At 38.0% G+C, this 27,493-nt stretch overlaps 1 protein-coding gene across 1 annotated transcript in view; it reads left to right on the top strand.

Moving 5' to 3' along the window:
- GYS2 (glycogen synthase 2) overlaps positions 1 to 27,493 on the top strand; it is a 34,431-nt gene that overhangs the window by 5,798 nt on the left and 1,140 nt on the right. Inside the window, exons 2-15 of the mRNA XM_010220046.2 lie at positions 1,022 to 1,203; positions 3,698 to 3,889; positions 4,712 to 4,897; positions 12,414 to 12,558; positions 15,326 to 15,443; positions 15,742 to 15,862; positions 17,492 to 17,598; positions 19,132 to 19,191; positions 19,937 to 20,015; positions 20,712 to 20,825; positions 22,465 to 22,591; positions 24,256 to 24,351; positions 25,773 to 25,936; positions 27,094 to 27,174. Of these exons, the coding sequence (XP_010218348.1) occupies positions 1,022 to 1,203; positions 3,698 to 3,889; positions 4,712 to 4,897; positions 12,414 to 12,558; positions 15,326 to 15,443; positions 15,742 to 15,862; positions 17,492 to 17,598; positions 19,132 to 19,191; positions 19,937 to 20,015; positions 20,712 to 20,825; positions 22,465 to 22,591; positions 24,256 to 24,351; positions 25,773 to 25,936; positions 27,094 to 27,174 (1,772 nt within the window). The remainder of the gene's footprint in view (positions 1 to 1,021; positions 1,204 to 3,697; positions 3,890 to 4,711; positions 4,898 to 12,413; positions 12,559 to 15,325; positions 15,444 to 15,741; positions 15,863 to 17,491; positions 17,599 to 19,131; positions 19,192 to 19,936; positions 20,016 to 20,711; positions 20,826 to 22,464; positions 22,592 to 24,255; positions 24,352 to 25,772; positions 25,937 to 27,093; positions 27,175 to 27,493) is intronic.

The raw sequence follows: 27,493 nt of genomic DNA, 5'->3' as shown, positions 1-27,493 counted from the left end.
AGAAGCAAGAATGGTCCAATGCATAGATTTCCTTCTGCAGTTCCACGGTGTGAAATTCCTGAACTATGAGGTTGATTTATGAACACAGACCTATAAGATTCTGATCTTCCTTAATCAGTTATTATGCAGTGTAATTTTTTTTTGTAATAATTCTACTTAGCTAGCTGATAGGTTAAAACTGCATTTTTTTATTTTGTAAAAAATACATCCTGAAACCCCTTGACATAACATTAGTAGGGCTAGGGCTCCTTAAATTGTTTCAAATGAGTTATTCTTAATGAAAAGGAAAAACTTCTTGATGGTGAGAGTGATAGAGCACTGGAACAGGTTGCGAAGAGAAGCAGTGGAATCTCCTTTTCCAGATATCCTCAAAACCCGCTTGGACGCAATTCTGTGTAACGTACTCTAGGTGACCCCGCGTGTGCAGGGGGTTTGGACTAGACGATCTCCAAAGGTCCCTTCCAACCTTAATAGTTCTATGAAAAGCTAAGTTTGTTCAAGTTTCAGTAACTCTTTTGATTCGTGGTGAAACCTGACACCTTTTGCTTTAAGAATGCTGTTTTAAATTAATTTTCATGGTCAATAGTGGAATTAATGAGTGCCACAGCTTCTCTCGGTGGTTTACCTAAAATAAGCTGGAAGCACAAGCTGATTTCTAACCGCATGTATTTCCACGTCACAAGGAATGTGTTTGGAAATGATGACTGCTGGAGTTAAAAAAAAAAAAAAAAAAAAAAAAAAAAAAAAAAAAGGGGGGGGGGGGCGGGGAGCTGCTCTTGGAATGCAAGAACCAACTATGTAAGGATCATGCATGGTCTGCCATCAGTACATGCTGATAGACATCCTAAGTAGAGAGGGTTAGCCTGGTCCAATGTAAGAGGCAGAACTCACTCTAAAATCTGAATGCATGAAGTGTTTAAACTAGAGGCATGTGTGATTCATGGGTGATTTGGAACCTATTCCAGAGCTTTGTGGCCTCTGCTCCTTTCTACCTTTTGTTCTTTGTGATCTTCTTTTGCAGTGGGAGGCATTTACACTGTGATCCAGACAAAAGCCAAAATCACTGCAGACGAATGGGGTGAAAACTATTTCCTGATTGGTCCCTATTTTGAGCACAGTGTGAAGACTCAAGTGGAAGCCTGCGAGCCTCCAAACCCCGCAGTTAAGAAGGCAATGGACACTATAAAAGGCCAAGGCTGTCAGGTAAATCAGATGTGCTAGTGCTTCCTAAAGCAACTAAGCTGACTCTGAGGAGATTATAGTTTTGGTTAATGCTCTTGCTGTTCCACTTGACACAGCAGTCCTGTTCAATGTCACAATGGGAAAGGCTCAGAATGCACTGTTAGAGCAGCAAAGTCAATTCATTAAAGGTTATTTTTGAGGAAGAACCAGTTCATCCAATTACAGGTTTTAACGGTCATTTATCTGCAAGCTACTTAATTGGATTAATGACTTATTTCTCTAGTCTCTAAATACAGTGAGATTTTTTAGTAGACAGAATATGACCTTACTTTGACTGAACTCATATTACATTTAATTTTCTTGTGCTGTTCAATAAACCTGGACACAGAGAAGCATTTCACCGTGATATCATGATTTTGTGACAAATCACAAATGAATTTTAAAAAGTGTCTAACTAACAAATAATCTTCTTTTTCAGAGCAAAACAACTAGTTGTCCATTCCCTACAAAGAGAGGTTAAGGTGTTGCACACAGTTCATCTGGTTTTCTTACAGCTTTTTAACCAATGTTTTCTGTGTGATCTCAGAAAATATGGTGACCTCATGTCCTGTTCATGCCTCAGCTTCTCCAGCCACAAACTAGGGAGAAGGAGGGGGATAAAAAATGCTTCTTCTCTCTACAGCAGGTGATATGTGGTGTGGACAGGCAAGCTTCTAGGCTGCAAACAATTATAGCTTTGAGGATAACTTATTACCTGAAAAGTAGTGAAAAATGATACAAGCCACATATGAACTGCTTTCTTGAAAATCATCAGAAACGTAGGATCCACCTTCAGTCTTGGGGGATGTTAGCTGAAAGGAGAGAAGTTGTCTGCAGGTGTTCAGTAGATGTGAAGAGCATTAGCAGCCATGAAGCTTTCTAACAGTACTGTATTGCAGAGGGGAATGACACACTTCAATGTAGGAATTAACGAATTTCTCAAACTGCCACCAGCTGTGGCACTGGAGATGTGTATCACCCTTGGCAATGGCAGTTCTTGGGATGTAATGCCCTACTGTGTATTATGTACAAATACATTGCGAGGTGTACATGTGCAGCAGCTTGAGAATATGCCTTTTGGGACAATAACATTATGTGATGCTTCAGGCTGAAGTTCAAATTTAAAAGGTCTAATCTAGCTGCCCTTTTTATTTCTGCTTAGATTTTCATAAGCGATTGATCAAGGTTTTTATTTTGCTTCTGCTGCTTACAAAGAGATGTCTCTGCAAGCCACAGAATACTCCTTTGTTCAGAAAATATCTAGAGCCTTGTGGGGCAGATTGATTGCAATTCTATATACACCTTATGTTATTCCAGCAATACATTCAGTTTAACTAGTCAGCCCTGCCAGGATCACCTCTACATGTGCTGCTCATTTATAGCAGCAAATCTGCCCCAGGTATGTCAAGGATAGTTTTGATCTGTAATAATGATGCTCTCGTTTCTAGACAGCTTATCCTATTAACATTTATGTCTACGTTTTACTTATGTGTCACAGTGGATCCCTCCAGGGGACCTAGGAATGCTTCCAAACTGCTCAGGTCAGGAGTGGTCCTTTGCCACAACCTAACCCCATATGTACAGACTCTCTAGTCTTTGTGTAAACAGATCTAAGAGCCTTTTTCTCATTGCTTTCAAGATCCCACCTCTGTCCATTTTGTTCTAGAGTCAGTAGTTAATCTGCCTCAGCTGTTGTAGCCATTTTGTTTAGTGGAATTAACATTAAATAATTTGACGATGCAATCTCTAGTGTGGGCCGTGTTGTGTTGTCTATGACATTTCAGTCTAATGCCCTTGGGCAGGTGTAGATGATGTTGTTCAGCACTATTCTATCAGCGTATTCCTAAATACTCTTGGAGATGTTTAACAGCACTGATGCAGTTGGAGCAGGACAGCTGTATTTCGTAGGCTGATGTGGTTTTAGATATTATTACTCATTCTAACTGGTCCTCCTGTTCTGCCAAAGGACATCAACTATGATGCCTGGGCAAGATGAGGAAATGTGGTGATAGGTAAAGATCCCAAGCTTCTGTTCTACAAAAGTCATCACTGGTATCTCATATAAGTGGCAAAGTATTGTTGACAATAATACTTTTGAAATAGGAACAAAAATAGTATAGGTATCTCGAAAAGAACATAAGATAAGCCTTCAGCCAAGTATAGTTTTCCATGAAAAAATTAACAATGAAGTGAAAATGGAGAATAAAAGTCTTGAATTACCCTTAAAGATTGTCATTTCCTTTAACCTCCAGCCTTTGGTCCATTAGTATCCTATTTATTTTGCAAGCAAACCACATATCCTGGGTACATAGAACTGCTTATATATTTCCAAATAATAACCATTATGTATGTAATACTTAAATATTCCCTTTTTTATACAAATATGGAAAAATTGATAGATGAAAATAGCGAGAGATATTGTCCTTAATGTTCAATTTTAACTTTTATTTGTAATACCCTTGCCTCTTCTCCATAGGTCTTTTTTGGAAGATGGCTGATAGAAGGCAGCCCATATGTCTTATTGTTCAATATAGGATCAGCAGCATGGAATCTGGACAGATGGAAAGGCGAATTTTGGGATGTTAGCAACATAGGAATCCCTTTTCATGACCGAGAAGCCAATGATGCTGTGATTTTTGGATCATTGACAGCCTGGTTTTTAAAAGAGGTACGGTTTTTAAACAGAAAGGTTTAAACAGAAAGGTTTAAAACCCCAGTTTTGGCAGCAGTGCAAACCAGCTTTGGGATGTGGCTGTCATTCTGTATGTATTTCAGTTTGAAATCAAGTTGCTGCTTGTTCTAAATCAAATTTGTATTTATAACTGACATTTTAAGTGGTTGGTTAAAAATATTATTGTATGAGGTGCTCTATATTCCGTGTCATGTGTCCTTACTGTCTCTTCTTAGCCCTTTTATTTGACACTGGATTTCCTTACAGGTAGGATCTCAAACTACCTTTTTCTGTCCTGTCTAGTCAGGCAGTCACACTCACAAACTGTTCCTGAAGCCAGTGAACACTGTATATCTTAGCTGTAAGATATTACCTTGCACAAGGAAGTGAGACAGACAGAAGGAAATGACAATACCGTTGTTACTTCACGTATTACACTATCACAGCCTGCTTGAGAAGAAAAGATTTCGTTAATCTGGTGAATCATCTGTCCATCAGAGAGGCCTATGATTTTCTTATCCAACTGAGATTTTCAACAGCAGAAGAGCAAATTGAAGAAAAAATGAGGAATGTCTGTGATTACCTGAGCTTCGCAACACACTAGGAAGGATGCTGTTCTGAGGCACTAAAACAGTTTGTGCTTCTCCTTGGGCTGCTGATTAGGGCTGGTGGGAGTTAGGACACATGGACAGTTAAAACAATCTTGTACTTTGTCATATCAAACAAAGCACATAGAAGAAGGCATGAAAGAAGATGTTCCTGGGGCTGGGGTGATGAGCAGGATTATGTGTGTCTCATCTCTTTTCTTCCTATTTTCAGCTTTCCAGTCAGTTTGATGGCAAGCCCAACATAATTGCCCACTTTCATGAATGGCAAGCAGGAGTGGGTTTAATTCTCTCTCGATCTCAGAAACTTCCTGTCGCCACGATTTTTACTACCCATGCGACTCTTCTTGGAAGGTATCTGTGTGCAGCCAGTATAGATTTCTACAACAATCTTGACCAGGTAAGAAACTGTTTTTCTCATTCCCTCTGTTCTCAGATAATCAGGCCCTGGCACCTTTTCTGCTTACTGTGCACCAAATATTTTATGCTCTGTCTTGTGTCATGATTTGGGATTGTCACACAGCACTGATAGCTCATCAGTTCCAGAGCACAAAAAAATACATTAACCATTTCCTGACACCTCAGGCTATGAGGTTTCTAGGTATGACTGCCTTTGTCTTTGCGACTGGTCCTAAACTCAGTGTAGACACTCTTGACCCCACTATCTCCAATGTGTTTTGAGATTTTACATGACAGCTCCTTCAGCTTCTGGTCAAGTCAGTGATTTAGTCCAATCCACTAATTCATGTAATAACGATGCAGCTCCACAGGGCTTGCCAGCTGAGATTCTTAGCCTTCTTTTCAATGGTACAAGAGGTTTCAAAAGCAAAAGGAGAGTAGTTATGTGCCGAATCATCACTGCAAGTGTAGTGTCTGTGCAAATCTTCCCTTCATATGTAGGAAGGGGAATTAACTCAGGGCAATGGGTGCTACTGTTTGTGACCTATGTAAAATGCAGTCATCTGAAACTTCAGGTGCAGCTTCACAGCACTCTTTCGTAGTGAAAGACTAGGAAAAAACAGTAGCCCTGTCCTTGCTAAAATTATCCTAGGATCCTATTAAATGGTTGGTATTTTTTTTTCTTTTTCCCAACCTACCTCTTAAATATTTGTAAATCAAAAGAAAACCTTCTACTTTCAAGCTTTTCAAATGAGACATCATTTGTTGATGAAATCTTAAGGAGGCATTTTCTGAGATTAAAATACATCTGCTGCTTGGAATTTTTGTAAATCATCTAGCAGTTTTGTTTTTCACTATTCTCTTTCCACTCAATCATAATGCAAACCAACACATAAAGGACAGAAATGTGTTAGCATTGCCCTCCGCAGAGGTACACTGCATGATCTGGGATTTCCTAGTGTGGTTGTAGATGGACTGAGTTCAAGAGTTCTTTGCATTCTAGTATTAATTGAGAGTAGATGCAATTTCTTCACTAAAGTCAGCGAGGAAGATGACTCAGTTGGCAGTATATGTTGATGTTTGTTCCTTAGTGTGACACTTGTTCCACAGTGTGTCAAGCTTGTTTGTCTTCCAAAGGCAAAGCCCAAGCAATAGTGTCCTCCTTCAGCAGGACAAAATAGATTTTGCATTTTAATAAGTAATAGAGCTTATTTTATATACAAATAAAGGGCAGAGAATACCAATAGTTTTACAGACTGATGTTAAAAATCCTGTGTCAGAGATTTTCTAAGGGAACTTCTAAGAGTTTTTTTGTTTGTTTGTTTTCTATTCTGATTAATTTAGTGAGCTATAAATAGGCTGGCCAAACTAGTCTGCCTTTCTCAAAAGCATTTGTTTTTTTAACTGAATGAGAATTTTGCCTGTCCCCTTCCCTGTGTATTCAAAAAAGTCATAATCTTCATCTGAACAGACTTAAATTTATTTATATGCTAGTCTCCATATTCATATTGTTCATGCTACTTGCCCATGACATGGCCAACTTTATTTGATAAAGTACAGTCTATCCCATGGCAAAGCTATAGAAATCTCTTTGGTAGCTATTACCTATGTGATAAATATAGAAATATATATTCAGCTTTTATTCTAAGGATACAAGGAAGGAAACATAGGTATCTGTTTGAAGTATTATTATAAAGTGCTGTAAATGTAATTTAAAAGAAGAGACTTGTGGATTCCTAAACTCTTAATCCCTTAAACCTTCCATGTAGACATTGATATTTAAAGGTACTAATACAAGGAACAAAGCCAAGCTGTTGCACCGTTATTTCACATGCTTGCAGAGTGCTAAATCTCTTCCTAACAAACTCAGCATTCACTAAGAGATCGGTTGTCTTAATGATGGCTCCTTTGGCTGTTAAAAGGTCAGCCTGGCCTGAAAGCTAGTTGAGAAACACGAGGGGTTGATCTACAGTACGGTCATTAAATGATACACACAGGCAATACTTCACAGGATATTCTTGTTGCTGCCTTCTAGTAGTAAATTATTAAGGTCAAACAAGTGATTCTTTCTTTTCCAGTGATAAAGAATCTTCAGGACTTCCTAATGCTTAAACTTTGGATAAGACAATATATTTTTAAAGGGCATGTCACTCCCTGCTCCTACCCCCCAAAGCATAATAACTAGTTTTCTTGTTTCAGGACAATTGTATAACATTTTTTTTTCCTTTAGGTTGTGGTAATAAATGAATTTAAGCTCTCACTTCTGATTCAAATTTCATGTTTAAAACATATTTTCCACCAACTTTAAGTACAGTCACCAAGATGGGTAGGAAAAATGCAACTCCAGTATGTGTTATGCAGAGAGTACAGGAAGAAAAAAAAAAAAGATTGCAGTGCAAGAGAAAAGTGTCTGGAGATATACACAGTTTCTGCAGAAAAGAGAGGATGTCTCATGCTCCCTTTTCTAGTGTGCAGCACAACTCAAAGCAAGCTGTGTTTGAATGCCTGCTAGACAGAACTTTGCTCAGCTCTCTGAGACCAAGTGCTTTTCTGCAATGTTAAAGTCTTTCGCAGTCCTTTCTCTCTGTCTTTTTATAGTGTTCCAGGCACTGTGTGTGAGCAATAGGTTCTTCCTCCTTATGTCTCTCTCTTCTCTTGGCCCTGATAACGTAAAGCACTGTTCTCCACTGTCTCTTGTCCTGCCTTCTCTGCGCATACATGTGTGTACACATGCTGTAGCACCCTTTCACCTCAGTTTTACACTACCCCTGTCAATAAGCAGCAACAGAAGATTTAAAAAAATGCATTGAAGGGGCTCTTCTAAAAATATGAAGGATTGCTAAGAAACAGTGGAAGCTCTCACCTCCTCAGAAAAGTAATAGCTCGTATCTGAATTCCAATGTAGAAAAAAACACTTTGACTCATCTGAGATCAGAGATGATTTTGGCCCAAATGTCATGCTCTTTGGAATTAACATCAGCATCAAGGACTGCCTGAAGGAGGTTGTAGTGAAGCAGGGGTCAATCTCTTCTTCAAAGTAACTACCAAAAATAAGACAAGAGGAAATGGTCTCAAGTTGTGCCAGGGGAGGTTCAGGTTAGATATTAAGAAAAATTTCTACATGGAAAGACTGATGAAGCATTGGAACAGGCTGCCCAGGGAAGTGATGGAGTCACCATCCCTGGCAGTGTTCAAGAAATGTGTAGATGAGGTATTTAGGGATATGGTTTAGCAGGTGTGGTGTTGAGGGGCTTTCAGTTGAACTTAATCTTGAAGGTCTTTCCAACCATAATGATTTTATGTTTCTATGATCATGCAAAGGGCTGTGCAATGCAGACTGACTGACTTTTTCTTGAGCACACCTGTGAAGAAAGAAGAGCTCAAGTCACTATTTCTCACCAGGTGATAGAACTGGGAGGGCTCCACTTGGTGTTCTGCTGGCCCTCCAGTGCTGGATCCATAAAAACTTGCCATACAGTCTGCCTTAGACCCTTGGGTAAAAGTTAAAAACTCATTCTTGAAGCGCGATGTGAGGCACAATTCATGACAGACTCCTAAAACCTCTGCCAGACCTGAAGTGTAGGCCACCAGAACTGAAGAGATGACCTTCTTTCATGGCATGTTGCCGGTCTGTGAGTTGTAGCAAGCCATTTTCAGGATTTGGGAACGTAAGAGGGGATTTAACAGTTAGTTCATACAAGAGTAGTAGCAATGTTATGTAACTAATGTTGTGGATAGTGACCAGAAAAACTGGTTCCAGGCCTCTTCCTGAGTCATCTGCTATTTGTCTCAATCAAAGACTGGAGAGTGGTTCTTATTCAGTACTACTACTTGAGAATATGCAGTTCTCTTATGCTTGCTTACTTACATAGTTGCCTTGAAATGGGAGAAGCTCAGATGTTCTTGTTCCACTGCAAAAATGAGGGATAAACCCTTAACAGTGTGCACAGGATACCGGTGAATAGCAGGAGTAACACTGTTGTGTCCTCAGCAGAGTGTAATAGCAGTAGAGACTGCCTGACCTAAGGATCTCTGAGGCAACAGCCATGTAATGGCTGCTCTGTGTAGGTTTTAGTTATTTACTTGATCCACATTTAAATCGTTTTAGTGGTCAAATAATGCCCCATGGGGATTTAAATACACCATCACCTTTCATAAACTGACTGATGCTAACTCCAGGTTAATTCCTGGGTGAGTAGATGGTCACATCAGGCCACCATTTTCTGGACAAATGGTCTAGCCTGAAATTTCATCTGACAGGTGGTCACCTGAAAATGGTTCCATGGAGCACTGGTCAGGGATCGAAACCCCCAAATGCCTCCACTTTCCCCAGTGTTTCTTACTAGAAGCATTATGTGGCGTTATAAAGCAAGAAGGGCTCTAAGTAGAAGATGAAAAAGGCATAGTTTAATCTCATTCTTCATAGCTTTTTATCTTACATAAGGATGCCCTGACAGTGCGTAACAATTCTCTTCAGAATTAGCGTTCAGATCACACAAGTATAACTGACTTTACTGTTTGCAAAATAGTGGACAGTTCTGCAGTAAGAGATCTACCAGGAAAAGCACTAAAATCTCAGTAGAAATGAACAATTGGGAGTTTCATGCTGGTAAAATAGGAGCATAAGCTCCTATTCCTTTTAGTACACTGCAGTGAGCTCACTGTTATGCAGTTGATCTGCTTTATTAGTAGAACCGCTAATGGAGATCGGACTTATGCCAGGCTGTATAAATTTCATTCTTATTTGGCGCATGAGCCAAAGCACAAAACTTGGCACAGGAATTTAAGTTTTATTTGCACAAGATACCAGCTGATGGGAATTAAATAAGCTAGATTTTGAACAGAGGAGCCATTTTAAAATCCTTCAGAAAATAGGAGCCCAATGTGATTATATGCTAACCGAAGATCTTTCTGTTTCACCTCTCACAAGGTAAGAAATTTGAACTTCAATCCTTCTTCTGACTGCTCCTGCCCCCACTGTAGAATCATCTTATGAACTTGAGTATGTCATGGATTTTGAAGACGAGAAATTTCCATTTTACTCTCTGCTTAAAATCCTTAGCTGACAAATCCTCCATCAAGCATAAGCCATGAGATAACATTTTTAAAATTAGTTGTTATCCGCTCTTGAGGCAAGGTTCAAGTGATGGAGTCTACATTTCATATGCAGAGTTTCATGAAGTCATTCATTATCAAAGCTATGTAGTTTATTTCCTATCTGAATGTGTCTTGGTTTACTTTTCACTGGCCTTCCTCATGCTTTTTATGAAAGCATAGGTCTGTGTCAGAATCTGGAGTTGTGTGGAAACAAGCAAGTTACCTGTCTCTGTCAGGTGTATATGTAACTAGTGCAATCTTCAGTCTTTTTCTGCACTCAAATCGTTCTTCTTGTTTATTTCTAAACCCTTTGCAGTTTGTCTTTTTGAGTTTGAAATGTGAAAATCTGAATTGAATTTTTTAATCTCAGCTACTGTTTCGCTATTTCCAAGAGAAACATAATACCACTTCCCAATAACTGCTTGGTAGTCTCTTGTTTTTAGATTTAAAGATTGTATTAACTCTCTTGACTGGAATGCCATTCTTGGGGTTACAGCGATAATTACCTACTGTGCCAACTGTTAGCTAGGAAGCCAAATGTAAAGTCATAAATGAAACAGCATGCTCATCACATAGATCCATAGAAAGGAAATAAGTTATTTCAAACAGAAGCTTTAGTCAAAAACATTATGTCTGTGGAACCTTTTCGTGGTGCTGCAAAATTAACTTGGCTTTGAGGAAGCATTTTCCCCCTCTGATTCTTGTCGCTGGCAACCACACTGGCCTGTGGTTGTAAAGCAGACTAGTTCACCCGGTGTTCTCCTTTCTTTCTGTGTATTAGCTTGTTAGCTCAGTGCTGAACCGTGCCCCACGTTGCTCTAGTTCTAGGGCTAATACAGCTCAGCTGTCTCTGCACACTGCTCCTTGTGTGGCATAAGTTTGTCTCCTGCGCTGTTTTACCGTCTCACCTGTTAATTCTGTTTAACCTGTCCTTCAACTTGTCTAAGGCTATTATTTTCCAAAGACACTTGTCTAGCCCTCTTAGATACACAATGAGATTCCTTGCCCTACCTTTTAAGTGAGGTCAGAGGCGAACATCTTGCTTTATCAACTGGTGAACAAAACTGCAGGAGAAGGAGAGGGGATAAAATGTGTGAACTATGTGACATTAGTTTCTACTTGCTATTGCAAAGGTACTTATATACCTTTGAAAAATGGGCCAAAAGTCATATGAGCATGTCCATAATAAAAGCTTTCCAATTTTCAGACGATGAAGAATTGAATAGCAAAGGAGGAAAAAATATGTGTGTGTTAGGTGTTTTCATGCATTCAGAGACATAAAATTGGCAAGAAATAAGCCACAGTACTTCAGACAAGCTTTTGATAAACATTTCTCCTAGAAAAGTTTGAGCGAGTCTTAATCTACAGGTAGCCAACATATCCCACTTAGTTTTGTAGGAAAAAAAAATCTATTTTGGGAGGAAGGGGCAGGTAAGAGACTTCTCAAGTCTTCTGGAGTTTGGCCATCTGTTTGTTTGTTACTATTTTTTTTTAATAATTTCAATATTAAAAATATATTTGAAAAAAAATCTTGCATAACTTTGTACCATGGTAATTCACCCTATTTGTGTGTGCTCAGCATGCTGTAAGGAACAGCACCATTTTAGATCTTTGGTACACAGACTGATTGAATAATCATAATGATTTTGGATTTTACTGTTGTTCAGGGTGCAACCTCCTACCTTTTTACTGCATGAAATTAAGATTTCCGCTCTGTATAACAAATCTCTTATTTTAAGAGCCTTTTTGTTGTATCCATCACAGTGGTATCTGAATGCTCCAGAAACATTAATAACAGTTTACCGCACCCATATGAGGGGACATAACTAGGGTGCCCATATTTTTTAGAGGAGCTTTTATGGCTTTTAGTGGAGTATCTGACACTTTAAAACTTAGAGTTTTTGGGTTAGGAGCCCGACTGGGGCACTGTGGCACTGCAGCCCTGTGGCACACTATGGAGTCAAATTAATTCATCTTTAGTTTTCTTTTCCCTCTACCCTCCTACCTTGTGTTTTCCCTATCATTTAATTTATGTAACAAGTGGGATGTATGTTCTAGAGGAAAGATGTTCTTCTCTGACATGGCTGTATCTCACAGACTAAAATTTTCTTGGGGATTGTGGAAAATACCATATATAATGATGCAATTGCAAAAAAAGTATAACACAGCCAGCAAACCAAACAGATTCTTACCTTTTGCAGAATCATTAATCTGGGTCTCTGTCCTTTTCTCAGCTGTCTTTTTTACAAACATGCAGGAATTGAAATCAATCTTTCTCCTTGAAAGTCTTTTAAGATAACAAAATGTTTCAAAAAAAACAGGCAGACCAAGAGCATAATTCTTAGGAAAATAAGACTTTAAAAAAAAATGAAGTGGCATATCATTCAGGTGTCTTTTTTGTTTGTTTTGATGTTCAACAGTTTGACATTGACAAGGAAGCAGGAGAAAGACAGATTTACCATCGTTACTGTATGGAACGGGCATCTGTACATTGTGCCCATGTGTTCACCACAGTCTCAGAGATAACAGCTATAGAAGCAGAGCACATGCTTAAAAGAAATCCTGGTAAGACCTGGATTTGTTTCCTGTACTATATTCTCTCAGAATCTAGATTAACTGAATGAAAATGATAGGCAGAGACAAGCATATAGTCGTGAAGAACAAGGTACATGTGTGTACATCTGGCTACACTTCAGGAAGTAACCAATTTTCAAAAAAAAGTGCAAAATCACTTGAAGCAGATTCTAGTAGTGCATACAATCCAGGAGAAATCATTTTCAGCACCATTTAGTAACTGCATTCAGCACCATTTCATGGGAGCATTAGTTTAGCTCCATAGGTGCTGGGCTTTCTTTTCAGAGATAACTAAGCCTCAGGAGTTTTGTGCATGTAGTAGGGCTCCTAACAGGGCATTCGGGTTTACTGATGAAAGTGGAAACTGTGGAATCTTTGTAATACATTTCACCAACTTATATGGAGTCTAAAATGTATTGTTTTGATAGCAATGAGTGATATATTCTTTTAGAAAAAACCTTTGCATGTGAAAAAGAATGCTAGATATGATTTGATTACCAATACTAATGCTGTTTTTTTCTTTTCTTTTTTTTTTTTTGCTTGGTATTGAAAGAGATAAGAAGCTGAAAAACAAACTATAGATGAATGCAGCTAATGTCTCTATATCTCTCACAAATAGGGGTAGCAATGTGGTTGTGGTCTTGGGGCCTAACCATGACAAATGTTTTTCATTAAATTAGCTAGTCAATATACTAAAGTGCTGAAAAGTTTGTCTGGTTTTCCCCATTATATTAGTTGCATAAATGGTACTTATTAACAAACCTTGTCGTGTTCTGTGCATGAGTTTTGAGTAAGGGGATGATCCTGGTTTGATGTGTCTTTAAAGTACCGTATAAATCAGTATAATGCTTTGTAAAGGCTCAACGTGATATCCCATCAGCAGATATTTGTCACAGGAGAAAAACTGCAAAACAATGTTCAAACTATCTTAGTTAGGTGCTTTCCCCATCTTCATCTTAGCTGCTTATTTGAAGTATAACTACTCAAATGGCTTCAGTGGGCTTTTATGTTTTTTTTTTTTCTTAATAGTTTTGTTTTAGGTGATTTGAAAATTAAGGTTTGGGACTGATAACTAGTTAACTGTAGCGCTTCAAGCTAGATCATGGATCCTGCCTTAGAATAACAGAGATTTGCCTTATTACTGACTGACTATCAATATGGCGATAAACATGAAAGATACATCTTAAAAGTAATTCAGGTGTTTGGTTATCTACCTGGCATATCTCTGAAATGACTTGCTTTTACCAAGTGCAGAACACTTGACCTCTGAAAAATAGACTTTTGAAGAAATCCTGCCAAAGTAGACTATAATTTTTAAGCCATTAAAAATGGCCATAGTGTTTTGTTTTAGTTTGTACAGCACATTGATAACCGATGGCATTTATTTGAAAAGCATCTCAAAATGTTTTCAGCCAGAGGAGACACAGGTATTTTAAAGAAGTCTCTGGTAGTCACTCCAGAAATGAGACAGTTTTGTAATAGGTGAGATGCTTCATGTTATAGGCACACAAACCTCTCCTTTTGGGAGAAGAGATGAGAAATGCTGAATGTCAAGGAGCCTTCGCTGAAAGACCACAGTAGCAGTAATGTTCAAGTGCTGAACTGGCGGCAGGCAAAAGAGATAGTGCTCGCATCAGTAGTCCTGATGTCAATGCTAACCACACACATTGAGATCAAAGTAGATGCTCCTTTGCCTACATGAATATGTAGATATGTGATAATAAGGAATGATGTGTTATGAAGCACCCTATAGATAATGCTGAAAACTGAAGAAAAAAATGAATACAGTTGGGGTTGTAGTTACTAGAGGGCTAATGATATTTGCCAGTAGAAAAAGTATTATGAAATCAATGCTAGTAAATCTTCCGATAATTAACACCTCTTGCTTCTCTAAAGAGCATTTTTACTTAATATGTGGTGTTGCAAACTGGTATAGTTCTACCGAATTCGCTTTCCAAATGTGAAATATATTTGCTGAGGAACTGGCCCTTGTTTCATTTCTTGGCATGTTTTGCTCTATCAGCCAACTCAGAAGAAGGAAAATGGCATTCTTTCCATTTACTTTAATTAGATTTAGGCAAGTTCTTAAATAGGTAATATGCCCTACTAGAAGATGAAAAGGTGGTTGAATTTAAGTTTTGTTTGGAACAAGCTACATCTTTCCATACCTACTTCTTAGAAGACACAGGAAATGAACAAATTTTAATTGTAAAAAGCTTTGAAATCTGTGAGGAGAATTGCAGTAAATCCTCAGAAGCCCTCTTAGAAGAGAACTCTGTTGTGCCATATAATGAACAAGTGCATAGTACAAAACAGTTTCTGCTTTCAGAAGTTTTCCATCTATACTGATAAAGCAGGAAATGGTAATACTAAGAATAAAAAAAAAGGGGGGGGGTGTATCAAAAAACAGCTAACTTCAGTGGTATAACTTCAGTGCAGATAAGACCAAGTATCTTCCAAAGCTTTCTGAAATATTGTGGGGGGAGGGCCTCATGGAATGGCTTTGTGGAGTATGCCCAAGCAGTACAGAACTTCAGCCATGTAATTTATGCATCAACAATGCATACAAGCTATGATGACTGTTATCCAGTCATTGAAATGATGAAAGTCCTTGTGTTAGACAGTGCTGTTTCCTACCCATGCCTAGTAAGAATACTTTATCTGTTCACATATTTGCAATTGAAAGATGCGTTGGTTCTTTCTTTAAAGATTTATCTTACTCATAAGATGTCTACCTCTCTTTTCTCTGCTCTTCCAGATGTTGTCACCCCAAATGGCTTGAACATTAAGAAATTTTCCGCAATTCATGAGTTTCAGAATTTGCATTCCATGTACAAGGCTAGGATCCAAGAGTTCATTCGAGGTCATTTCTATGGGTATGCTTTTACTTTTCAAAATTAACAATGGTTGTCCAATCCTATTTAAAGCAAGAACCAAAGCAGAAGGACTGTTTTTTTAAAAAAATACTTCTTAGATCAGGTGTTACCACCTTAGTTATCAACTTAGTCAAATGTCCACCTGGGATTTCCCAGTGAGAAACTGAAAGAATTCTAGAGTCCAGCTCTGGCACTGTGTTTTGTTTGCAATGCAGAACATCATTTTGTTTGATGTGCATGTTGTTTTGCTCACATCTAGAAACACTTGGTCCTTATCTATTTGTTTGCTTGGTTTCAGCCACCTTGACTTCAATCTTGAAAATACCCTGTTTTTCTTCATTGCTGGAAGGTATGAGTTTTCCAACAAAGGTGCTGATATGTTTCTAGAGGCCTTATCAAGACTAAACTTTCTGCTGAGGGTAAGAAAGCTTTTGAAAATGTAGATAACATAGCACTTAGGCATAACTTTCCATGCTAGGGAAGCCACATGCAAGAATTTCCATGCCGTACTTTGGTATGTAAGACAATAATTGTGGTATATTTTGAGGTTTTATAAAACTTTCTCCCTAAATTGTCAGATTATATATAAATAAATCTAAATTTACTTAGAAATAAAATATTTAATGGTTAAAGAAAGTAATCCATGGTCACCTCCCTTGTACTGAAAAGTGCTGAAAATGTGAATCGGGAATGCATTTTAAAAGTCTAGACAAGAGAAGGCAGACAGAGGTCATCTTTTAATGATACATTTTTAAACCATCTTTTTAAGTCAATCTTTTGTCTCATTATGATCTGAACATGATGTTAGAAAACTTTTAGTACTATTGGATGAGAATCTTGGATTAAAATTCACAGTATGGCAGAGGCCTGATGAATGAGAAACTATTTGTTCCTCCAGGCTTCTGTTTCCTCAGCAAGATGAGTGCAATGTTTCTAGATGTCTTTTTGCAGTACTGTAATGAAGAAAAAAAAAAAAAAAAAGACCTAGGTGTCATTACCGGAAAGCAGAGCACTCACCTGTTGCAAATAGGGAATATATTGAAAATATCTCCAGGTCTAATCTTGGAGGCTGATGCATTTAAAATCAAAAACATGCTAATCAGTTTTCAGTCAAATAGCAAAGGTGAGTTGGCTGTTGACCCTGTTTCTTTAGTAGTCTGTCATTTAAACTGTATGGAAAACCTGAGTTAAAAATCTTGATTCTATATTGTCAGCAAAGGCTGACAAAGAATTAATGTTCAAAGCCATAAGTATACTTTTTCTACCATCACCATCTGCTAATACAGCATTAAGGTCTATGGACTCACTGGAAATGCTTAATCCATTTAAGAGCAAAATAATTCATGTTGTAAAACTTGGGTGTTCCCTCCAGAACTTTGCCAAGTACCTGAATTCTGTTGTTTTGGAATGCTGTATCAGCATCAGGTACTTTTTAATGGCATTTACACAGCTCTAAACTATAAATATTGATAAACCACGACTGCAGCTTTCTGTTACTGTACCCAAAGACTGATGTGACCTCAATGACAAGCTTGGCTGATGGTAAGTCACAGCCAACTGAAGCTAGTTTTGAGCCACAGCACTATAGAAGAGGTACTGGGTCTTGCTTCTCCCATGAGCTGAGCATAGCTTGATTATGTTACTGTTTCAAAATACGTTCCAGAACCTGATTCCATTCAAAATTAGCCCTTCAAATAACATTTCTCACCTTTTTGAATGAAAGTATTTTGTATCAGAGGAGAAAATATGTGTATGTTTTCATTTTGACAGTCTATCTTCACATCCTAAATCACAGTCTATAAGCCATGAGAAGCGAGGAAGTCCCATATTGCCCAAACTAGAACTGTGTAAACTCCACTTACTTATACTTACCCTGCACTATCTCTCTGACTTGACATAAACTTCACAGGTAAAGGAAGAGGGGGAGGATCCTCTGGAGAATCAGTGAAAGTGAAATGTGATTTGCTGTGACCAATTCTGTATTAAAGAGGTCTGTGATAGCCTATACTGATATGATATTTTTTTCTCTCCATCTCATGTCCATGTAGGTTCATAAGAGCGATGTTACAGTTGTTGTGTTCTTCATCATGCCAGCAAAGACAAACAATTTCAATGTGGAAACCCTGAAAGGACAAGCAGTCAGAAAGCAGCTCTGGTAATTGCCATCCTCCCTGAGGACCTTGTAGCCAATAACCCTTTAAGTGCTGTGCGATTCCACAGAGAATGAGATGGATGCTGTGAGGTACTTTTAAACTGAGAGACTCTGTAAACCCAAAGGGTCAAATTCATTAAGGAAAACAGTGGTAGGATATCAAAGATTAATTTTGTTTAAAATGTTATATCACTCAGCATATTCACAGATTAATTATCTAAGTGGGGAAATGAAAATGTGCTTCTCAGAAAGCTAGAGCAGTTAAACTGCTGCAGAAGAGGCTAGTCTTAAAGCTTGGGGACTAAAACCAACAAAATCTTTCTTTTTTATGTCCATTTCTCATTGTGTTTAGCCTCTTTCGAATGACAGTTCTATATTTGTAAAATGATAGAAATCTAATGGCTTAGAGATCTGAAAAACAAAAAAATCATCATGTGCACTGTTGTCAGGGTCATTTTCTGCATCTACTGGATAAAACAACCTGCCATCTATAAGACATTAGTTTTTAATTATGCCAGAGAAATTAAATACAGTAAGAGGTTGGCAGTTATCAGGGGATAGGAGATGACTGACTGGGGGCATAAAATCTCTGTTTCCTGTGCTGCTGAAAAAGCAGCCAATACTATCTGAGTAAGTTTCAAAAGTGGTTTGTGGCATAACCCATGGTCATGAGGGAATTATTTTGCTGGGATCTGGATCAATTATGGCATCTGACCACTTTATAACTCACCCAAAATTAACACTGTTGTGACTATGTGAATTAGGAGAGAGCAATTAAAAACAATTGTGTAGATTCCCAACTCAGCAAAGTTCAGAATTTTACTTAACAAGTTCTGTCTCAGTTGGGAGTCAAATTCTGAGAAATCAGAAGAGCTGGAAAAGTTCCAAGAGAGTGAGCATTTGAGCTGAATTAAAAATGCTTTTGCTATTTTGAGAGATGCATCTTCACCTGTAATTTCAAGCACTGTGCTATTCCATCTATGGGCAGGATAACTTAAATTGCTGTTTTATATTTAGAATAACTCTTCCCTGGAGTGCTTTCACAACTAAAATCTAACACTTGTCTGTCACAGATTTTATTATCAATTTAAAACATAGGCCTGAGTTTTCCAGTAAATTTCCTGGTTCACACACTAATTTATGGAAAATTACATTTAGTTTAGTTTAGGAAAAGAAAGAGAGAATGAGCTTTCTTTAAAAACCTTATCCAATTAATTCTTACATCTTACATCTCGGAATACATCTTACATATTGGAATTAACTACTACTGAATTCCGCACCTATCTTTAGCAGTGCATTTGTCTTTGGATGCAGATCTTTGGAAGCAGATCAAATCCTCAGCGACACTGAAATCGATCAGTATGGCTGTTGGTTGGGTAAAGGACCTCTGAGAACCAAAGCTCTATCTGCTTCTGCATTCTTTGTTTCACCAGCATACACGAAAGCACATTTTACTTTCTAACAGCAGGAATCTCTTTTATTCTGTCTTTGTCCTGCATGTGCCTGTTTTACACATATACTTATTTATTTTCCTAGGGATACTGCGCAATCTGTGAAAGAAAAATTTGGAAAGAAACTCTACAATGCCTTGTTAAAGTGAGTGTGCAGGTCACTTTGCTGTGCCTTGTGGACCCATATATTCAAGTGGTTCATCTGTGGTGTTTCTGTGCTTCTCCTGCTTGTGTAAAAGGATTTTGTAGTATATAGGAAAGGACATAGGAAAGGATATGGAACCCTTTGCTCCATATACAGGTTATTTGTACAATAGTTAAGTCACAAAATTAAAAACAAAAGCAAAAAACCCAAAAACCTAAGGTACTAGCACCCCATTGTGGTAAGAGGCTTCAGTGACACAGGAATCTCAAGTAACGCTATGGCTTACTCGGCAAAATCGAGTTACCTCAGTTTAAAATACCAGCGAAGACAAAGTGGATTAATGTGGATTAGTGGCTTGTTCATTTTGTTTCAGAATACAGTTAGGGTGAGCTGGAAGTGAAATACAACCAAAATGATTGGCAAAAGCAGCAAAACAAAGGTCTGTCTGAAAAGCAAAAAGCAGTCTTTAAACTTTATTAGAATCTAATTGGAACATCAGCAAGTTCAGATGTTATTCCATATCAGGGATAGGAATGAAAACAGTAAAAAAAAATATTTAAAAAAAGAATATTGAAGAGAATATTAAAAGAATAGAATATCAAAATAAAAAGAAAGTAAAGGTTGACACAGTGAACCCTGTTTGCTGTTTCTTCATTTTCTTTATAAAACTTTAATGTGAGCTCATAAGCTTAAAAAGGCTGATGATAAGCCATTTGATAAAACAGGCTCTGTATTGCATCTACAGAGGAGAAATTCCAGACTTGACCAAGATTCTTGACCGGGATGATATAACCATTATGAAAAGAGCCATCTTTTCCACTCAGGTCAGAAAACAGTTATTATTTATACAAGCATCCAGTAGAAATGATGAACATGACTATATAAAAGGATTGTATACGACATAGTGATGTGTTTGCACTGAAAAATAAGTTCAGCAAATTTATTTCTCATAGATAAAATTGAAAGCTGAGTTGTGATTGTTTTTAATGAGAATATGACCTAAAATGATTGTTTGGGGAAATCCATCTTCCCACAGTCACATGCTGGCCACAAATCTTTCTTTTTCTGTTCTTCTGCATTAAGTACAAAGTCATTAAGGCATTTTCTGTTTGGTTTGGTTCTTGTTTTATTTCATGACTATTTCAAAAGCCTGATTTTTTTTCCATTTTTATGAAATACGTTAAATTAATCTCCTGATAAGAGATAAGATCAATCCCCGATCCCTAAAAGCCTTTAGAATTAAATTTTAGGTCTCTCTAAAAGCTGGTACAAATGCATTAATTTTGCCATAAATGAAACAAGTCCTGTGACAGCATTTATGACTTCACTTGAGGGTTGGGTTATGTAGGAGACAACATTATATGATCATAACATTCCTTTCTTATCTTAAAATGAAAGGATAAATCTTATCCAAGTCAAATGCAAAATTTCCCACTGACTTTCACTAACCTAAGAGAATAACAATAGGACTCTTTCCCAATAGTTTTCCCTGGCTCATGGAATGTCTTTACTTTCTTTAGCGACACTGCCTGCCTCCAGTGACCACTCACAACATGATTGATGATGGCAACGATCCAATCCTCAACACCATCCGGCGCATTGGCCTTTTCAACAATCGGACAGATAGAGTAAAGGTACATTATGTCATTTCCATTACAGATATAAAGTGGAGTTTCTTTAAACCATCTCAGTGTGGCTCAATAGTAAGAGGATCATAGTCAAATTCCTGATAGACATACAATAAGATACTACTAGAATACTTCCTCATTTTCCCTTTCCAGGAGTAACATCAGTCACTTCACAGATGTCCTGATTTGCTGTTTCAAGTTAGAAATCTAATGTTAGTTATTTAATTGTTCTTATCACTGCCTCCTGTGATACTCCAGAAATACTTCCGGTTCATTCCACATTCATGTTTAAATCAAATGTTGAAATAAATCCTTTCCTGTACTTTCATCTTATATCCGTCTTACCCACAGAAACGATAAACTCACACTTTAACATGTTTGCCAAATTGTTTTTTGCTCCAAAATATCTCTGATGTTAGCCTCCTTAGCTATGACTTTATCTTCATTGGCCTATTAAAAGTAAAACCTACAACTGCAAATTGCTTCTCTTCCACACCATCTACTGATATGCAAAGCAATAGCATCTCTGACAATGAAACATCACTTGTTCTCATTATTATGGGTTTTAAACTCCTGAGGATAACTTAGTAGCTGTTTATCTATACTTCCTAGCATACCTACTAGTGGCATAATGTAGTCTCTGCTAAACATTTGTCTCCAAAGAGCTCTGAAAAAATAATATAAATAGTGTAACATAACATAATATACTAGATGTTACACAAATGGGTTGGGAGGATACACTGTATACAACTGTAATAAAAAAATCCTTAGGACACGCTGCTTGAAGTCATTGAGAAAGCAGATGGTGATACCTCTTCCTGCTTCTCAGCAGCCTTGATTGGCTAGGTATCTGTCAAGTTGGTACAAAATTGTCATTAGCATTGTCCTCAGAAAAATTGCCTGCTGGGCAAACAGGCTTAATGCTTAAAAAGCTGCATGTCCTGATGAAAATTCTGTGAGCCTGAAACAGAAAGTCATCCTCAGAGCTGTATCGCATTTCCATGCAGACACAGCTGGCATGTGAAATCTAGCCCCAGTGATGCCAATGGAAAATCTTGTTCGACTCATTGGCACTACACATAATGAGCTTACAGCCCCTTTATTAGTTGAATATATTAATGTGTTGATTTATCCAAATCAGTAACTTGACTGCATTGCTCAGGAAGGATAACAGGACTGTATGTGTGACTTCAAATGTCTTTCAGTTGGTGGTAGATTCACTTGAATATCATAAACATTCCTCTATTTCAGCTGGATACCGTGAAGTTCAGGAGTTCTATATCCTCCTGAGACCTCTGAAAGAAGACATATGCAACAACATCCAACAGATAACATTACTGCTAACTGCCACAGCCATAGGCATAATCCTCAGTGTACATGTTCTTCCTGACACAGAGGATAAAGCTGAAGTTCTGTCCAGAAAACAGTGTTTGATACTCATAGTATTTTTAGGACAAGACAGCATGCAGGCAGGATACGATGCATTCTAATGGGATAACTGAATGAGATAACAGGATGGACAAAGGAAGTGTTGTCTAGATGCTTACGCAAAGACCAGAGTGAAGAAATTGCTGGAGTTTATACATAATTAAAATGTATTGATGACAGTATTCTTTCAGCTCTAATGTGTGTTTTGAGTATCCAGGTGATCCTGCATCCAGAGTTTCTTTCCTCAACAAGTCCATTGCTGCCCTTGGATTATGAGGAGTTTGTCAGAGGCTGCCACCTCGGTGTATTTCCATCATACTATGAACCTTGGGGTTACACTCCAGGTAGGTAATATGTACACTAACTACTATCAAAAGATGAATATCCGTTCTGTTGATGCAGAATAGCTTTACAGATAGTATCTCCTGGGTGCTGAAAAAAATACCTCTTTTGATTCTGTTTCTTCTGCAGTGCAAAGCTCATACTGCTGGCAAAATTTGGCAGGCAGGTAGTATAAAATGGCATCTACTGACTGAAAAACATGGTGGCAGCACACAACTGGATATAATTCAAGATAGACAGACACTATCTTGCCACCTCCACCTTAGATATTTACCACAGACACTTACAAACAGTGATACAGACTTAAAGGGAAATTTCTAAAGGTAGACAGAACATGTAATTTCTAATTTAAAAAATAGGACCCATACTTACAAAAGGCACTTAACATCTACTAAAATCAGTACAAGCTATCAACTTGGATACCTATGAAGATCAAAATATAGGCACATGTCTTTTTGTGCATCACAAAATATTTCCTGTAATCTTGATAAGCATCTGAAAGTTTGGATGCTCCTCTGAAGGGCATTTGTTGTTAAAAGAAATCTTACAGTTCTGATCAATCTCCAAAGCTATTTCAATTCTTTTTCCCTCCAAGTCAGAGAGTTAGCCAATTCAAGTAAGACAACATGAATGTAAGATGTTACATTCAAGCAATTTCTCTTCCTGTCCTAGTCTCAGCTGAGGTATAAATAAAAATATATGACAGTGAGACATGATGTTGAAATAAAACATTAAATGAACCTAACCAGAAAATTTGGACTGATGCTTACCAATTTGGAGGAAAAACATGATTTATACTACTTGAAGGAGTACTTACTACTTTCCCTTTTCTAATAGAAAAGTGATTCTTTTTATTGATACCCACATAATTCTCCAAGAAAGTGTAAGTGCTCTTAGGTGGATTATAGCTCTGTTTTATAGTCATCACTTTTTATTGTCATGTGGCTGAATGTTGGATGTATGGCCTTCAGCATTTTAGGGGCTGAAGTTTTTTACTTAATCTGTATGCTGCCTTAGGTTAGGCTCAATTTCATCAACACAAACTCTTTGACCTGAACATTTATTCTTTCTCACAATGATGATGAGAACAAAACATGCACACATTTTATAATTCTATAAAATAAGCTCCACATCTACTTTGAAGGCACTTCTAAGATAATGATGTTTTTCCTTTTTGCTATAGAGACCAGTTTACAAACAATTAATACTAAAATACAGTACTTAACATAGTTCTGCATTTAAGAGATTCTGCTTTGCAAATAGGCATGAACACTTCGTGACCACGTGTGTGGAACAGGCTCCAATGTTAAAACCAAACAAAAAGTCCAGTCATTACATTGGGGATTTCTGTTTCGACACTAGACTACCAGAAAATGTTCAGTTTTGCAAAATAAAGAGATGTTCACAAAGCAATGTGAAAAAAAAAAAAAAAAAAAGTTAAGGTCCTTCCCCCCTTTGCTCCTTTCCCCGCTTCTCCTTTTTCTTTTCCTCCAGATCCACAGCAAGGCATAATAGTTTTCACGTGACATTTTCAGAGCAGCTGTAGTTTTATGGGACCTTCTGTCACTTTTTTCTTTTTTTTTTTTTTTTCTCCTGTCAAGGTGAAATAGTGACAAGAATATTGTCCAAAAAACTTTTAAACTTTTTCCTTTATTTATTTCGGCAGCTGAATGTACCGTGATGGGGATTCCCAGTGTGACCACAAACCTTTCTGGATTTGGCTGTTTCATGCAGGATCATGTTGCTGATCCAGCTGCTTATGGTAAGATTTTTAACAACACATCAATACACTGCCTCCCAGTTAGGAAAGCAAAAAAGCACAGTGACAAGGCTTTGGCTCCTTAATTTTGTGCTTTCCTTAGTGCAGTAAGGTTCATAGGGAGAATATGTTCAGAACTCTGAATGTCTGGTTATACTGAATGAGCCATTCAAGCTCAAACCCAGCAATCCTCATCCCTCCTCTAGAATTTCCCAACACTTCCCTTCAGCACCTCTGGTTACACCATAACATGTTTAGCTCTTCAAAAGAAGCTATGAACTGCTTCTCTTTAGTCTAAGAGGACATACTGGGACTTCAGCAAACATTTTCAGGGCCAGTAAGACTTGTCTCCACTGAGTAAGTAGTTAGTTAACATGTGCAATAGGAGATAAGTCTGTGGTGATGAAAGGAGCTTCCTAACAAAACAGAATCGTCTCCTAAAGCTTTAGAAATGGTCCATGATCACAGTTGTTAGGAGAATGGTAGGCATTTCCTGGTGTAACATGACAATAGTGAAAATGTGCCTGAACTAATGCCTCTTTCTAAATACCTTTACTTCTCTGCACAAGCAAATGGAGACAGATCCATGTACCCTAAACTGGTTACCAGGATAAAGCCAACTGCTCCTTATATCTGAACCTGCCCGGATAGTTATGTCTATGGGAGCCTTCAGAAAGATCACAGACCAAGGGCATGTGTCACTTGCTCTTCTCTGACAAAGTGTAGATGTGGGTGCTGAAATAACTCACTGTACAATCTTAGAGGAGACCAGGCACTTCAGTTAAGGTAGCTGGGAATATGCCTATACAGATAGCTAAAGTCTATTCTACTCTTTTTACCAATACCTTGATGTAAGGGAGTAGCCAAAAATTGACTCTGGGAAATTTCTTTGTCAGGATTTTACATCAGTTCATGTATGACTTAGCCATCTCTGTGGAAGACATTTGTATTTATACTGAAAATAGTCTCTGTCCTACAGGCTAATTATAACCAACCACACTTTTAATCCTAACACAAACTATGAAAGCATGAAACTTTTTTTTTAAAAAAGCAACTAGTATTTTAAAAATGTTGGGGTGTAGAAGTGATACCTCTTTATCCATAAGCTCTTAAGTATTTTTGGACAAACTTAAGCAACAACAGGAGCAAAGTCTCTAAGTTATGAATTATTTAGTGACTTCAGTTGGAAAGGTAAAGAAAGGTAAAACACCCCCCAAAATAGTTATTTGTCTGCAATTTCCTGTGACATCAGAATAGAAACAAATGTTCCAGTAATAGCTACGACTCCAACTTCTCACGCTAGAAAAGACATCTGATATATTTAATGTTTGTAAAACGTGTGCAACAGAAGCTTGTTTAGAAATGTAGACAACCAGATACAATTTGCAATTCCACTCATATTCTCCTTTTTTTGTGTCCTTCAGGCATTTACATAGTTGACAGGAGGTTCCGCTCTCCTGATGAGTCATGCAACCAGCTGACTCAGATCCTGTATGGATTTTGCCAGCAGTCCCGTCGCCAGAGGATCATCCAAAGAAACCGAACCGAGAGGCTTTCAGACCTGTTGGACTGGAGATACTTAGGCAGGGTGTGTGAAACTATGCGGTAGAGATGTTACAAATTCCACACGGATAGTGTCTGACTAACAGTCTTCAGCATCAGGCTGAGAGCCAACCCTCTTCTGAAAAGCACCTGTCAAAGATGTCACAGTCAAATCTGCCTTTACATTTCAGTGTTATGCTTCCTTTCTCCAGTGTTAAGGAGAGACTTGATTTCATTCAATAGGTTAGGCGCTAAGGGCAACGCAAAAAGCTTGTGTGTCTGTCAACACTGGCATCTCCATACCAAGTGAGTAGGATCTCTGCTCCAAAATCATCTGGACTCTTAAAAAAATCTTGCCTATTCTTCCTAAAATACTACTGGGCCTTACGGCTCTTCTGCTTTTCTAAAGTACATCTGTGCCTGAAAGGCAAAATAGTTTTTTATATGACTTAGAAAATGTGGCAGTACCATACGCTAAAAAGACCCTGGCAAACCAGTGTTATCAGCTCCACAGAAGCAAAGGAACGAGTGCAGATGTATCAGTTCTGTGACCATGCTGGACATGGTCCTGTTCTCGTATCTGTGTGAGAACATTTCTGCTTATATTGGTCCCAGCCCACTATAAGGCTCAGACACAAAAAGCTATTTTTTCAATGCAGGGTGATAGAGACTGGTGAATATAGTGGATTTGAAGTTCTGTAAAACCAACCAATAGTTTTACCAAATTCATAAATTCTAAGCATCAAAAAAGGCATAAATATGTTTCCTCTGTAACATGTTTCTTATGTAAGAATGACCCTGTGCAAGGAAGTTGATCTGTATGGACTCTTAAAAAATATACATTTCCCTGATTAAAAAAGTCAGTTCTATAATGAAGAATAGAGAATGTCTGTGGCTTTCTAAGAACTGCACTAACTGAAAGGAGTGCTGGTTTCCATCTGGATACACCTTAGGCTTACACAACCCTTATCTGGCTTCTGATCGAGACGCTACTCCATTGTGAATCTGACATGAGTGATTCATTACTTCACAGCAAGGTATTCGTAACAAGTGAAAATATCAATTGGATCCTCCTTGGCTGAAAACATACTCAGCTTTTGTTCTGTCTCATCTTTGAGAGGACACACATTTTATGCTCTTTCTTTCCTGCTTAAATCTACTCAAGATTTCCTTGACTTCTAAAAGACCTCTTTTATGTTTCAGTATTACATGCATGCCAGACACTTGGCACTCAGCAGAACATTCCCTGATAAATTTGAAATGGAACCAAGTGCTCCACCAAAGGTAAAGTCTGCTTCTGGAGATGAGTTCATCTGCCTTTTAGCTGCTTTACAGAGAAAGAGAGGGAGACAACACAGTGACAGACACAGTGTAAGGGGAGCAGAATGTCACAGATACAAGACCAAGTTCCAGTGAGGAGTTGTAATGGTATCAGACAACAGGAGCACCATGTGCAATACAGGGGCAGTTCTTCAGGTGATTTAGAATGACATGGCTGGATCTTTGCCACTGTAGACATGCTGAGGAAATGGTCCTTGGTGTCCCTTTTAGAAGACTGGCAGCTTCTACTTTTGCTGCTGCTAAAAGACCATGGAGAGATTCT

The sequence above is a fragment of the Tinamus guttatus genome, unplaced genomic scaffold (assembly GCF_059628265.1).
Source record: "Tinamus guttatus ecotype Peru unplaced genomic scaffold, ASM5962826v1 Tinamus_guttatus_pri_ptg000308l, whole genome shotgun sequence".
Lineage (NCBI taxonomy): Eukaryota > Metazoa > Chordata > Aves > Tinamiformes > Tinamidae > Tinamus > Tinamus guttatus.
The sequence above is the reverse complement of the archived record's forward strand: the minus strand, read 5'-3'. Positions and strand labels throughout refer to the sequence as shown.